Source organism: Gnatocerus cornutus, chromosome 8, assembly GCF_029298725.1.
Source record: "Gnatocerus cornutus isolate USDA-ARS CGAHR chromosome 8, icGnaCorn1.1, whole genome shotgun sequence".
Classification (NCBI taxonomy): domain Eukaryota; kingdom Metazoa; phylum Arthropoda; class Insecta; order Coleoptera; family Tenebrionidae; genus Gnatocerus; species Gnatocerus cornutus.
This window is the reverse complement of record NC_142240.1, coordinates 10,055,496-10,070,033: the sequence shown is the minus strand read 5'-3', so window position 1 is coordinate 10,070,033 and position 14,538 is coordinate 10,055,496. Positions and strand designations below refer to the sequence as shown.

At 40.0% G+C, this 14,538-nt stretch overlaps 4 protein-coding genes across 4 annotated transcripts; 2 read left to right on the top strand and 2 right to left on the bottom strand.

Annotated features, from left to right (window-relative positions):
- The first annotated feature begins 4,469 nt into the window (after window positions 1–4,469).
- LOC148169662 (protein lin-32-like) lies at window positions 4,470–5,051 on the top strand. Its single transcript, XM_088043867.1, has 3 exons — window positions 4,470–4,754; window positions 4,809–4,908; window positions 4,966–5,051. Exons 1-3 carry the CDS (start codon window positions 4,507–4,509, stop codon window positions 5,032–5,034), a joined length of 417 nt encoding a protein of 138 aa, XP_087899993.1. The 5' UTR covers window positions 4,470–4,506; the 3' UTR covers window positions 5,035–5,051.
- Window positions 5,052–7,087: 2,036 nt separating this feature from the next.
- On the bottom strand, window positions 7,088–9,121 carry Tom70 (translocase of outer membrane 70). Its single transcript, XM_088043005.1, has 2 exons — window positions 7,507–9,121; window positions 7,088–7,457 (listed from the first exon to the last, which is right to left on the bottom strand). Exons 1-2 carry the CDS (start codon window positions 9,018–9,020, stop codon window positions 7,301–7,303), a joined length of 1,671 nt encoding a protein of 556 aa, XP_087899131.1. The 5' UTR covers window positions 9,021–9,121; the 3' UTR covers window positions 7,088–7,300.
- Window positions 9,122–9,451: 330 nt separating this feature from the next.
- TBC1D23 (TBC1 domain family member 23) lies at window positions 9,452–12,150 on the top strand. The gene is made up of 4 exons (XM_088042757.1): window positions 9,452–9,606; window positions 9,733–9,841; window positions 10,127–11,138; window positions 11,185–12,150. The coding sequence occupies exons 1-4, from the start codon at window positions 9,578–9,580 to the stop codon at window positions 12,027–12,029; spliced, it is 1,995 nt and encodes a 664-aa protein (XP_087898883.1). The 5' UTR covers window positions 9,452–9,577; the 3' UTR covers window positions 12,030–12,150.
- On the bottom strand, window positions 12,146–14,476 carry CCT4 (chaperonin containing TCP1 subunit 4). Its single transcript, XM_088042758.1, has 8 exons — window positions 14,224–14,476; window positions 14,025–14,077; window positions 13,886–13,975; window positions 13,665–13,832; window positions 13,160–13,621; window positions 12,586–13,110; window positions 12,351–12,530; window positions 12,146–12,297 (listed from the first exon to the last, which is right to left on the bottom strand). Exons 1-8 carry the CDS (start codon window positions 14,330–14,332, stop codon window positions 12,280–12,282), a joined length of 1,605 nt encoding a protein of 534 aa, XP_087898884.1. The 5' UTR covers window positions 14,333–14,476; the 3' UTR covers window positions 12,146–12,279.
- Between the last annotated feature and the right edge of the window lie 62 nt (window positions 14,477–14,538).

Here is a 14,538-nt window from a genome sequence, read left to right as displayed (position 1 = left end):
GAAATATCCACTCCAAAGAAAAATCTTCTGGTTATTACTCTTATTACCACCACGAAGATACGCAATGGACCGTGCATCCTCCGAAGCATTATTTCTTCCATCACTCATGGTTGCGTTTTAGACACAAAGAGCGCGTACCTGGCGTAAAAGAATGCGACCTTTGGGGCCCTCCGGTTTCGGCGATGTCATGGCGGTCGTTTTCTGTTCGCCATATCCGGCTGTACCACGAAGAGCCGGTTGGTTCTTCTCCTTGCAAGGTCAGCGACTGATCCAGCATCCAACAGCTCCTCTCCCTCCCACCTCTTCCTTCCTTCCTTCTCTGCACCAGGCCACATTCCGAGGCGACGAGCGGCGTTGCCGCGATCAAAACTGTTGCTTTTTTATTAAGGACAAGGCGGAGATGGTGCCAGAGGTTGGATCGAGACGACCTCTTAACCACAATTGACGCTTACGCAACCGTTACGTCAGCATAACCTCTTTAGGCCACCAGCAATACACTTAACATGACCTCACGAGGTATTAAACGAAAATTTTTGCGCAGACATCTTCGGACCACCTGTATAACTGGCGGGCAGTAATAATAAAACCCAATTACGCAACTCATATAAATCAATAAAATTCCATTTCCGGCAGTGACAAACATACATAATAATTAAACGAAGTGGGTCATCAATATTTCGCTGTACATGCACGAATGGCGAAATTACCACTTGTTAGTGATTTTCGGTCCGTTTTCAAGCCTATTGCAAAATCGGAATAAGATTATTAAGATAATAACTCGGTAGGCAGGATGTGAAAGATCTTAACAATTTCCTGCGCGAATTAGTCAGTTTATACTAAAAAGTCCAATCGTAAACCGCGATCGAACAAAGAACTAATCGCTGTTGTGACAACGTAGGAGGAACAGAACAAGGAAGAAAACCACAATATCAATTAACACAGTGATAATCTGATAAGTGTAAGAGTACAAGAAAGGCACTGTCTTAAAAAAATATAACACTTTACAACAACAAAGAAATAAATATGTATTTACCATTTACACACCTGTTCTGACGCAAATGAACCTAATATGTACAACAAAGTCAGATGTTCTGAAAATTATTTCCACTGAAAAATAATTAGCGGACCCAAATTCATATTTGGATAAATAATAACCTTTCTAAAGCAAATATGAGCAAAAAATTACAACTAATTGTTTGGGCTCATGGAATAAAACGGATTGACATTCCACCAAAATGACCTCTTGTGGTTTCGTGTAATGTTCTCAGAATCTCAAATCTCTCGAATTATGATTTTTTCGCTTTGGAATTTCCTTATTCAAAAAACACGCGAAAAACAACAATTTACATAAAACGATTGGCTAGTGACTCAAAACAGCGAAGGTCCAAGAAGCTCTCCAGGAATTCCGGTGTGAATCACGCAATCCGATCTTTGCACGTGTGTAATTAGAAATGGTGCAACAAGGTGCTGTCGCGGTTTCGTGACATTTTCAGGTTAATAATATAGAATAAATCCGTTCTAAAATTATTTACAACTTTGATAAACTGCCTCCATCAAGTTTGTTGCGAAAAATGCGCAAACCTTGACCCTGCGTTTCCTCGGAGAAGATTTTATTTATTTTTTCTTGAGTGCAATTTGACAAGTCAATCACCTCCATTAAAATGGTTAAAGCGGAAAATCTGTGCATGGACAATTTTGATGAAACTTTGAACAGAAAGTCGTTGGGGAAAATCGCAAAACCCGGACCGACACGCGTTTATAGAAACCCTTTTATTAACTTCATGTTGGATTTTAGAAGAAACGTGAAAGTTAAAGGGAAAGAGTTGATGAGCAAAGCGGCCGAACAGTGGAGGAACATGGATGAGAAGGAGAAGGCGCCGTACTGCGATATGGCAAGACGTGCCCCCAAAACTAGGAAGAAGGCCCGGAAGATGTACCCCAAAAGAAAGAGGAGGTGATTCAATAGACACATTTTAATGCGAATTTGGTTTTATTTTATCCCCGGTTTCCCTTGTTGTGTCTTTTTAAAACTGATTTGGTGATGGCTGCGTTTTTTATAAAGAATTTTCCCACGTTGGTCGATTTTTGGTTCTTGGCGACATCCGGCACGAAGCTAATGAACCTCCAGTGAACTCGTCCGATGAAACGGAACGGAGTTTTTGCTTCTTTCAACGACATATTTCCTCCGAAGACTCATTATTTCTCGTCCTTCGGGCTTCAACAGTCACGCTGATTGCTGGAACCAGTTATGACTTCCGGTATATGTGAACCTCTCGGTCGGCCTCAGGTAAATATCCAGAGATTTTAATCACGGCTTTCGATGACCGCTCCGAGAAGAGCGTGCTGTTATTAGAGGCCTCCCATACGATCATGATTTATGCTTCGACCCGGTTCTTATCTATGGGAACTGTTTCGGAAATCTTTTGGAGGTGGACGCGCTCCAACACGCAATTAAATTGAGATTTATATGGAGATGGGTTTTCCTAAGCCAAAATTACTTTTCCCAGACCTACAAAAAATGTAAGATTGAAAAACCTTGTCACAAGTTTATCGTGGTCGCAATTTGCATGGAGATAATTGAGAAATTGTTCGCAAACTTCCTTAGTTGCGATCTTAAGGACAACAGTTTCGTAATTGAAAATATCGCGGATTGCGCTCAAAGGATTTGACTTTAATTCTTATTTGTGGAGGAAGTTGCTGACAAAACTCTCGTCACTTCCGTAAAAAAAGAGGTTACCAGCTGCTTCCTACTCATTCTTTGTATTTTCTGCTGTGACAGCACAAGACAATGCGTCATCATAGAAGTTTGATCATTTTCGTAGTACCACGAAATCTTTCCTCCGCCACTGCGAGCTCCATCCGTTACATCACTTCTTCCAGATGCCGAAGGTTCTCTGTTCGCATCCGAATAAAGCAGCTAACTGTTGATTCGATTATATAATTGTCCCAAATTGGCCGAAAGGTCGTAGGTGTTTCTTCAGCATATCGCAACGTGTGCTCAATTACGGCGATATTAAATAACTCGATGAGAAAACCGCTACACGTTGTTGCACTTCTGTGATCTTTTGTAATATCGGAAACGAGGTTAGCGAAGATGCGTAACTCGAGAATTTTTAAATTGAGTTATTCCGAGCGTTGGAATCCAAAAAAAATGTGTGGTATGGTGGTACCACGAATCAAACTAATTAATTGTCTTTAGGTAGAACCGCTCTTTATGAAATACCAGAACGCCTTCAACAGGTGAAGATGTGATTTCCTAGAATCGAAAACTGTTTATAAACAGTTTGGATTCTATGAAACAAGACTGAGATTTACGCGGAATTTCCCGTCGTGGTTGTAACATCCGTCACGTTGCATTTCGGTAGTCCTTATGTCACAGGGTGTTACTACAATTATTCCTTCGCGGCCCATCGCCTCTGGTCACGGTTTCTCGTATAAACGCGGCCAATTCTCCACGACTTATCCAATCATATTATCCAATCGATTCCGTTTCCTCCACTTCGATCTAGTTTCAGGAGGTAAATCACGGCACGTTACCGGCCACGGCCCGGAAGAGCTAGCAGGGATCCGAATGCGGGCCACGCTCTACTTTCCCTTTCCCTTACGTAACGTTGCGTAACCACGACATTCCATACGTTGCGTTAGTTAGAAAAATTGCCCATCGCAGGAAACGATCGTCGCGCATTTCGATCAGGTCACGATGGGTGACTTCTTGTATTTTGCGATGGGCGGAAGTTTCCAAGTTCAAGTTCGACGCAAACTGACGATTCTGAGAAGCGTATGTGTGGGAATACCGTACGGTCCAGAAGAAATTAACATTCAAATGATGTTTGTGGAGGTAGAGGATTTATTCATGTCAGGCAAGAGGATTGTTGTTAGCAAGCGTTCGATTTTGATGGGGAGAATTTTAAATGGACTTGCAAACAGAACTAGGGACCATCGCACGGAAAATGGGTGTTTTATAAACAAGCAGAAACGAATTCGTGCATTTACAAATAGAATGGGGGCGGTAATTCAGCGAGCGTAGGCAACCCAACATACAAAATTTTCCGGAATTTTGAAATTCGATTTCTCTTACTGGATTACAATCATAAATTAGTAATTTAAACCGCATTGTTATCCCTCCAACGCGCATAAAACGTTCACCCGCCCACCCTTCACCAAAATCAGCACACGAAAAAACCAACCACTCATCATTCCATTAACTTTTCCCCTTTCCAAACCCCGCAACCCCGAAATGACCACCACTTCCAATCTCGTAAAAATCATCTGCCCATCATCGCACCTAATCAAGTCAATTATCTTATCCAGGTGGTCTAAGAGCCCTTTATCCTTCTGACCCATCATCTGTCTGATTTTGGCGACCTCGTGGCCAGCTGAAACATAAAAAACGAAAGATCCCGCCCTTTCCAGGTGTATGCGGGTGTACGAAACTGATAGCGGAATAATGATAATCAAGGGTTAGTACTGTTGTGGCTAAGACACGCGAAAGCACGAGAATGAACCATGGAAGTTTCTTCGGTGTCATCTTGCATGTACTCACAATGGGTGGTGAATGGTGGAGAATATCGAGTTACGGCGCCAGAAGATGGGACAAAGGAGAAGAATAAGAAAAGAGGATATAAACACGTGCCACATAAAGACAAACCAGCGCAAGTTGTCGCCAAAAGAAATGCGAGGGAGAGGAGGAGGGTGCAAGCCGTGAATACAGCTTTTGCGAGGCTTAGAAAAGCGGTACCAGTGGAAAATTCAAGGTAAGGGTGGTGTTCCTTTTTAACTTTTTCTTTGTTTCTTATATGTTAATTCAGGGGAAAGCGGATAAGCAAGGTAAAGACCCTGCAACACGCCATCGACTACATCCACGCACTGCTGGAATTGCTGGAGCAAGACCGGAACTACCACGTAATCGTAAGCAATAAACATCTACAATGCTCTCAAAATTATCATCGGACAATAAAATTGCAGTCCCACTACTACACCCACCGCTTGCAAGACGAATTCTTGGACAATTTCCATTATTCTGATGAGTTGTAACAACCTCATTGTGCCCAAACAATGTTTCTAGTCAATTAATTTCCTAAATAAATTAAGCAAAAAACAGTTTTTTTGTATACCCGCACTGAATTTTTTATGTATGCAGAACGTAACACTGAGGGCACCCACATCCAGCATTATTTTTAAACGCCGGCCTTGCGTCCAATTCTATTTATCTCTTTATCATTCCAATTGCGTTCGTCCCAGACCATTAATATTCTCCACGAGAAAAATGATTTATTTGGCAAATATTAATTGATATGCGGTGATTACGGCACGTTGGAGTTGTACATGTGTAGGGGCTTGGTGTTAATGCCTTTTGGATTTCTTCACGTAGCAAAGGACATCACTCGCACTCACAAGGACGTGCAGTTAATCAGTTATTACAGTTCGCGGTATTTAATGTTATTCGCAGTCGATGGACATACACGTAAAGAATGTTTACATCCTGTTTGGGGCGCTGAACAAAGGGGCTCATTAGTATTCGTTATTAATACGACTTGCGACAACGGTAACGCCATAAAGGGGGAGAAATGGGGCTCTTTGCGGTATTGGTAAACACAAATTACAGATTTTAAGGGTTCGTAATAATTTTTATTATTTCAAATTCAAAATGGTAAGTAAGGCCGAATTCTTGACAAAAAAAGTGCGGGAAAAACGATGGCCAAAACTGCATCTTTCTGTCTGTTGTAGTTCCGGATATACGGAGCTCCGAAAGTTCTGGAAAAATGTCATCCAAAAGAGATTTACATCGTAAATTAAAAAAAAACATTGAATTTAACTACGTATTTTAACTATTATTCTTCCTTTGCGTCGTAAGATTTTAGAATTTGGCAACATTAAGGAGCAGATCCTAAATATACTGCCTTCAAATTTGATAGTTTCAGCGATAAAATTGACGAAATTTGACTCTAAAATGTTTTAATTTTTCATAGAAAATGAATAACTTGAAAGTAAGTATCTCCAATTTTCACTTTTTTTGACAACAAAACTCTTAAAGTTATGATACGTTTTAGAAATTTTGAGTTCAACTGAAGACGGAATGTTTTTTAAATCTATTCCTTGCAATCTAAAATTTTGCAATTTGGCAATTTCAAAAAACAAGTCGAATAGAGTACCGCCTCGAAATTTCCGCGTTAAAATTTTATTAAATTTTACAAAAAAAAACTATATAACTTTTTGACTATAAAATTTTCTAATTTCACACAGAAAGTGAGCAGCAGATCGAACGTAGCAATCTCCAATTTTCACTCTTTTGCTAACAAAATTCACAAAGTTATGATACGTTTTAAAAGTTTTGGCTTTAATTATTGAAGACTAAGCGGCAATCTCAAGTCATACGGGAGCGCAAAAAAACTGATTTTTAGCAGTGTAAGTAATTTTTTTAATGAATCGAATCTTGGCTTAAGGTTAAATCTATTCAAAAATACAAGAAATAATTTCCACCAGTAAGTTGCCAGCAAAAAAAAACATATGAGAAAAAGTAGTAACAAAATATTTTTACAACTAAGTTTGCCGATGATACCGCTTATACGACGATATTTTTAAAATTCTTTTCTTACAATATTAAATTTTAGAATTTGGCAATTTTAGGCACCAAGTCAAATAGAGTACCGCCTCCAAATTTCATTGTTTCCGCGTTAAAATTTCCAAAGTTATAAAACAGTTAATTAAATTAATTAAATTAATAGAAAAATTATAGCGGTCTTCCGTTTAATTAAGAGATAGCAGGTTTTATTGTAGTTTTCTTGGCTGCTTATCCAGTGTTTCTAATCGGTTTATGACTTATGTTGTTAAATAATAAACAATTTTGTAATTCTATGCTAGGCAACCAACAATACATCAGGACTGAAAATCATTGTTAACGATATTTTATCTCAGAAAAAAATGTTGCTCTTGTTCCTCGACGATTTAATACGTAAATCACAAAATCCATTTTGTTTAAACAAATTTGCTTACATAAAATGGTGGATGCGCCGGTCCGGTTTTCTTAAAATGGATTCTTGAGCTGTTTTAACAGCTTTACAAGCATTTTTATGCGAATGACAACGCCTTTAACTGCTTACAAATATTTATTAAGCACCAGTCTGTGGAAAAAACACTAAAGTTTTCAAATATCTCTGGAATGCCGTATTTACAAGAAACAATTTTAGGAAATTACACAACAATTTAAAAGAATAACTAACAATAATTACCTACAAGAAACAAACTTTTTTACAAGAATTTATTCAAGAAAAGCTTATTACTCATAGGTGTGTAAAAAAAATTACGATTTACTAAGGGAGTCCATTCCAAGACGTGTTGTGACTTTTAGCTGTGACGTAGCTGCGTCCCTTAACGAAAATAAATGTGTAAGTTCCATTTCTGACCTAGCAAGGCCTATGGCTTTGTTAAATAAGTCGATAGCGACGACGAGGTTTCCTCTGAAAAAATATTATTAAAGAGAGTTTAAATTGGAAGGGTGAGAAATACCGTTGGACTTCGACAGTTCCAAGAGTTTCGTAGGCAAATTCGCACTTTTCGTCGATTTTGACGGCTTCCTTCATCATTTCTACGGCTTGTTCGATCTCGCCTTTCCATTGGAGCCTGAGTAGACCTCTGTGAACAAAAATAGAAGCGTTCTGGGGGTCTATTTCTAGAGCTTTTTTGTAGAGGTCTTCCGCTTCTTGGAAATCCTGCTTCTCTGCAAGAACTTGGGCGTATAGAACATATGTTTCGACACAAGTGGGGAATTTCTCAATTCCTTTTCTAAAGTTCGCTAAGCTCTCAATGAGAAGTTGTACATCTTGAAGTTGCATCGCGTGTCGATAATCAGAGTAGCACTTCTGTACGAAAGCTACTGAAAAATCGGGATTCAACTCCACCGCTTTTTTGAAGTCAATGATAGCTTCTTCTGTTTTTTCCATTAACAGTTTGACTTGACCTCTGTGATGGAAGACATCAGAGATATTTGGCCCGATTTCGGCCGCTTTGTCAAAGTCTTGAAGGCACTCGGGGAGCTTCTCACTCTGCATGAAGATAGACGCTCGTTTAATTAAGGAGTTGACTTTAATTTTAACATCGCAATTGTCGGTGTTGATTATGGTAGTTAAGTCTTCTTGGGCTTTCTCCAGATCTCCTGTTAAGAAATAAAAGGAAGCTCGCAACGACAAAGCTTCAATTTTGAAAGGAGATTCTGCTTCACTTGAATTTATTTCTTCAGTGCATGATGGTATGATTTCGTCGTATTTCTCCGTCGCAAATGCTAGCTTGGCTTTGAGGAATCCTGTGAGGTCCCCTTGACCTAGAGGATCCCCAACTTCTATCAACTTCTTGTAGACAACATCTTCAGAGAATGACATGAAGTACGTTTTGATAAAATTCTTCGAGGGTATGACCGGTTTTCGGCTTCTCATTGCTTCCTGCGCGTGCTTTTTACCAAGTTCTTTCAAAACGCGATCGGCCATCAAAAGTGCCGTCTGGTTCTGGAACTGTTGTAGTAAACAAACACACGTTACATCATCCAAACAATTCTCCCAATCTTTCACTACTTCTTCAGCTTTAGCTCTCCTCATCAGAGCTTTCTCATACTTTGAATTTAATTCAATGGCTTTTGTACAATCTGCAATGACACTACTCCACTTCTTTAGATTCTCATAGGCGGCAGCTCGATTTTGATAATACGTCGCGAGCTCAGTCTTGAATTCTTCGGGACACGTCTCGATGGCTTTGTTATAGAAATGAATGGCTTCATCAAACTTGCCTTTTTTAAACATGTCATTTCCTTCGGTTTTATACTGTTGGGCGCGTTCTAACGGGGTGATTTCTTTCGGGGGTTCTTTCTCTGACTCATCGATTGATATAGTGTCGCTGGTGTCTTTCAACTGAGGCTTTTTGGACGTTCGTAAGTACCAGTAGCTGAGACCGAGAGCACTTGCTGCACCTAGTCCTAAAGCAATTTGCCATTTTGGGATAGAGGAACCGGAACCGGTGGACGACGAAGCCATTTAGTTACACTGAGACGGATACTTCGAGATACCACACGCAAATTCTTATCTTTAGTGGTTATTTATCGGAATGAGGTTATGTAATGAGTTTGACAGCCGCACGAGATTGACAACTGACAGGCGGCAACTTTAAATTTTAAATCAATAGCAAAGAGCCACGGCTTCAATTTTCAGTATTGTCGATACGATTTAAGAAAAACTTTTTATTTATGCAAAGTAAAATTTATTCTGTTCATATTTAGGGATTTTTGGGATTTTTTCATTTCTTTTAATCTGAAAAACGAAGGAAGCTGTGGCTGTCATTAGTGTCAAAACTTTTGACAATGAAATGAAAGAATGAGACGGTGGAGCCTCTTCTCCGAGGATCAGCAGGTATTTAGCCCCCTTATATTAACAAAATTTCAAATTTCCAGTTGCCATCTATCGTTCAGTTTTTGTAGCAGCGATCTGAGCGCCACTTCTAGAACTGCAATGATCACCTGTTTTGGATGTCAATTTTGACACGTTGTATACCGTATTTGAGGATTTTATATACGTTTTCTGTTTAATATGTGAAAATGGCAAGCATTGACGACGATAGTGGCTGGTAAGTTCTCCAAAATTGTGCCAGTTTGACTCCAAAGTTGGCTATTTTTATCAATATGTCACCAAATGTTCTTTCACTTTTATAGCGTTTATTTATTTATTTATTAACTTGTTTTTACATTTACAGGGTGACTGATTTGGAAAATGCCTTGTTAGAAGAATGTTCTGTTAGTGATATCTACTGTATTTGTAAAGGAAAACCGTTGCCTGATAATTTGAGGTCAGAAGTTTGGCAGGTAAGGAATTAATCAAAACACGTAAATTTTTGGCAAAGTTAAGACGTATTTAATACTCAACGAAATAGTGATGCAATGTCTTGGATTTCAAGAAAAAGCACATTCATTTATCGCAGTATTGTTGGATGAGTCATTAGATAGGGTGGACTATGTAAACAAACACACATGGCTTAGATAACACAGATAAGAAACTAATTAAAAGGTGTTTTTATGTACTTGTAACTCGGCCACCTTTTTTTCCCGGAACTATGGTAAATTTTAGCAGGTTCTTCGTTTTTTTTCTAGATTTGCCTCGACGTTCGCGACAAGGGCAACCAACTCGACCATTTCAACGAAATCTACGACCTGCCTAATCAATCGGTGCTAAGAGAAGACTGTTCAGTTTTTGTCTCGAAACTAGGAAATGACGAAGAAGATAAACTTTCGGTGGTGTCTGACTTGGAGTCAATCTTAACTTTCTATTGCAAAAGTAGGAATTTATCTTACGAGAAAAATAATGGTTGGATTGAGCTTCTTCTCCCTCTCCTCACCCTCAAAGTCCCCCGTTCTGCGACTTACAATCTCTTTGAGGCCATTCGTGACACGTACGTTCCTCAAAGCTGCCGCACTGATGGCAACGCCTTTCATATTTTACGGCTTTTGCTTCTTTACCACGACCCAGAACTGTGTTCGTTTCTAGACACGAAAAGGATTACTCCCGATAAATATTGTTTGTCTTGGTTCCAGTCGCTTTTCGCCGCAACTTGTAACTTGCAGGTGGTTATTAATATGTGGGACTATTATTTTCAACAGTCTGATCCTTTCTTTATTTTTTTCCTGTCGTTGATTATGGTTGTTAATGCAAGAGAACAAATTATCTCCATGAAAAGTGAATCTCGTGATGTCATAATTGCGAATTTATCGAATATGCCGTGTGCTTTGGAAGCGGACGACGTAGGAGATTTTTGTTCTTTAGCACAATATTACGCGATAAAGACTCCGGTGAGCTTCCGTACTGATCTCATGCAGAATCTTTACAACGGGAAAGGAGAAGAGAGTGCTTTAGTCTCGCAAGCTTTGTGTCTTCCAGTTTCTGTAAGCGAATTGGTAGAAAATAGAAACGAAACTGGGAATATCGACGCTGTTAGGTTTTTCCTGGTGGATTGTAGACCCATAGAACAGTATAACGCTGGGCATTTACCTACTGCTTTCCATTTGGACTGTAATTTAATGCTGCAAGAACCTAGCGCTTTTAGTACTGCAGTGCAAGGACTCTTATCAGCGCAGAAGCAGGCTCTTGCTCACAATTCCAGCGCAGGTGAGACTCTTCTTCTGACACTTCAAATTTTTATTCGTTTTCTTAGGTGGTGAGCATCTCTGCTTCCTGGGCTCGGGGCGCAACGAAGAAGACCAGTACACCCACATGGTCGTGGCTTCCTTCTTACAAAAACATACACAATACGTATCTCTTCTAACGGGTGGCTACATCGCGATTCATAACTACTTCTCGGATAATGTGAGCGAGTACCTCCAGGACCACAACCCCAAAGTCTGTATAGTATGCGCCCCCCGTTTCCAAGAAGCGCAAAGTGTCAAATCTGGTCAATCCACCGATTTATTCGGAAAGATTTCCGCGGCTATGAAATCGAAATCGGCCGAAGTCAAAGAAAAACTCATAGATTATATCGTAAACCCCAACAGTAGCCCAGTGCAAGAGCGCCACGTCAGTAGCAGCGATAAAATTGGTAAAAGATACAGAAACGTGGCGCCCGTTTTTAGTATAGATGACGATCATGATAACGTGACGAACATGGAGGATGTTGAAGATGAAGACACGAGGGAATTGGTGCAGATACAGGCGTGGTTGAAGAATCCTGAGGTTATTGAACATTTCCCATGTCAGGAAGTTAAATTGAATGGGTTCATGTACAAGAGTCATCTGATTGTAACGAATAGTGAACTCATCGTACTTAGAGAAATGCCGGAAAGGAAAGGAATCGCGGAAGTTATCGTAAAACGCCCCCTTTCAGCAATAGTGAAAATCACAGCCCGGAAACGACATCCGGAATTAATTACTTTTAAATATGGCGTCCCAGATGGTGAAAACCTTATCATTTCCGACATGGACAGGTTCTTAATTCCCAACGCCGACAAAGCCACGAAAGTTGTTTCAGAACAGATATTAAAACAGTTGAAACTTAAAGAGTAATTTTCTAAAACGTTAGAGCTGCGTATTTATTGTTGTTTAAATTGTAGATATTTTATTATAGGATGTCATTTGTAAAAAGCATTCTTTCTTTCTAATCCAAATAAAAACACGAGAAATAGGATTGTTAATTTTATTGCGAACTAAAAGTAATACATTACGGCTGAGTACGCGCACCAAACGTGATCGTGCAGCGCCTACTTGAAAAAATGCGGTGTGATTAAACAGTTACAAAAAAAGTGTAAAAGCCCCTTTACGTCATCGTATTGACCTGAAAAACACACAATGAAGCAAAATAAATAACAATTTCCCAATCAAACTTACAATATCATCGATTTTCAGTATTGAACGAACGGTTTCCGTTGCAAAACTGACAGCACTGACGGTAACTAACAGTGGTTGGACCACATTCTCTTCCAAAATATCCGAAATCGTCCCTTTGCGAACGTTAATACCAGCCGAAATCTCACCCTTAGCGTGTCGGTTCCTGAGTTCCGTCACTGTCTGAAAAATCACTCAAAATTGCCCCCCTGCAACCCTTTTTAATAATTTTTTATACCTGTATCGGGTTGAGCCCCGCATTTTCTGCCAAAGTGAAAGGAATGATCTCCAAAGCGTTGGCGTACGCCCTCAAACAAATCGCGTCGATTCCTTCCATTTTATCAGCCAATGCTGCCAACTTCAATGCGAGTTCGATCTCAGGAGCACCACCGCCTGCAATAACTGCCTTCTTTCGAACTAAACAACGAATAACGCAAAGTGCATCGTGTAGAGATCTGTCTGCTTCCTCCAAAACAAGCTTATTCGAGCCTCTGACTAACAACGTGACTGTCTTCCCGGCGTTTTGAGCCCCCGTGATTTTCACCATCCTATGGCCCCCAACACCAACTTCTTCGACTAATTCGGCGGTTACGAGATTCTCTGCGGTGAAATGGTCCAAAGATGCGATGGGGCGACAACCTAGAGATTTGCAAACAAACTCGACGTCCTCTCTTTCGATGTCTTTAACGACCATGCATTTGATTTTGTCTAAGAAGTGGATGGCCAGCTCAGAAACAGCGTCACGAAGAATGGATTTTTGGATCTGAAATGAATACGAAATAGAACCGGAAATAAAATCGCCGAAGATTTACCAAAAGAACGTTACAACCAGCTTTCTTTATCTGTTTCACAATATTCAAAATGTACGTGCGTTCTTCTTTTAAGACTCTGTCCATAGCAGCGTAATCCGAAACAATAACGTTGTGGTCCATGTCCGTTTTCGGGGGCGAAATACAGAACTGGATTAACCCAATCTTCGCCTTTTCTATGCGTTTGGGGCCGTTGACGTTAGCGACTCTCTGAGGGAAAACAATTCCATCGATCAATTCAGTATCTTCAACAGTACCCCCAAGTTGCTTGATCACTTTAATATCTGATAAAGACACGACTTGTTCACGTCCGGGTTCCACGACTTTGAGAACCGCATCCACGGCCAGAGGAGCCAAAGAACTCGAATGTTGCGAGACAACTTTTGAGTTCAAAGACGTGGAAGCACTCTTAACCAACTGTTCACGGTTGTCCAACTCAACGGGCGTTGCAATTCCTGTTAAAATCTAAAAAAGCGATTAGGAAAAAACGATGTTAACTAAATAAAACCTCGACAGCGTGAGTGGCGGCGCGTTGAAACGATTCAGAGACAGCAGTAGGGTGGATTCCACGAGAAAGGAGCTTTTCAGCTGCGTCTAACAAAGCCCCTGCGATAACGACTACTGTGGTTGTTCCGTCGCCGGCTTCGATGTCCTGTGCGCGAGACAGCTCCACCAACTAAAAGTTTGGGTCATGTTATGGTGTTAAATAAAAATAGTTGGAGATTATACCATTTTAGCAGCAGGGTGGATGACATTTATTTGTTTGAGAATAGTAGCCCCATCGTTGGTTATAGTAACCTCACCGTTGCTTGTCTGGATCTAAAAACAGTGTCAGTAACAGTGACAATAATCATTTATATGGTTTTACCATTTTATCCATGCCTCTTGGCCCCAAACTTGTCCGAATCGCATCGCACACAGCTGAAAATTCAAACCTCCGTATTTACTCAAATTACTACAGTTAGTTGATTTTAATCGCTTGAAAAGGTGTAGTTAGACGAAAAGTTCAAGATTTTAACCCCTTAAAGACGGAACTCGGCGTATTTATTAAAAAAAAGTGTGTTTACCTTTTGCGGCATTGATGTTGCTGTGTCGGACATCGGTGGGCTTACTTTTGTCTTTGTAAACGACTCCTCTCGATTTATTTCCGTCCCCCATGGATGCTTGGATCGTCATTCTATCGTTTCAGTCACAAAACGGAACTTTTCAACACACAAATTAACGGATGTTTGCAGATTTCGGCAGTCGGTTTTTTCAAACTTGTCTATTCATATGACTTTTGACATAAGGAAATTTTGACAGTTGTGACAGTTACCGGCTGTGTCTAATGTCACGTGATTTCGTTAAAAACATAAAAAATGCAGTAAATTTCCAATTAAGGC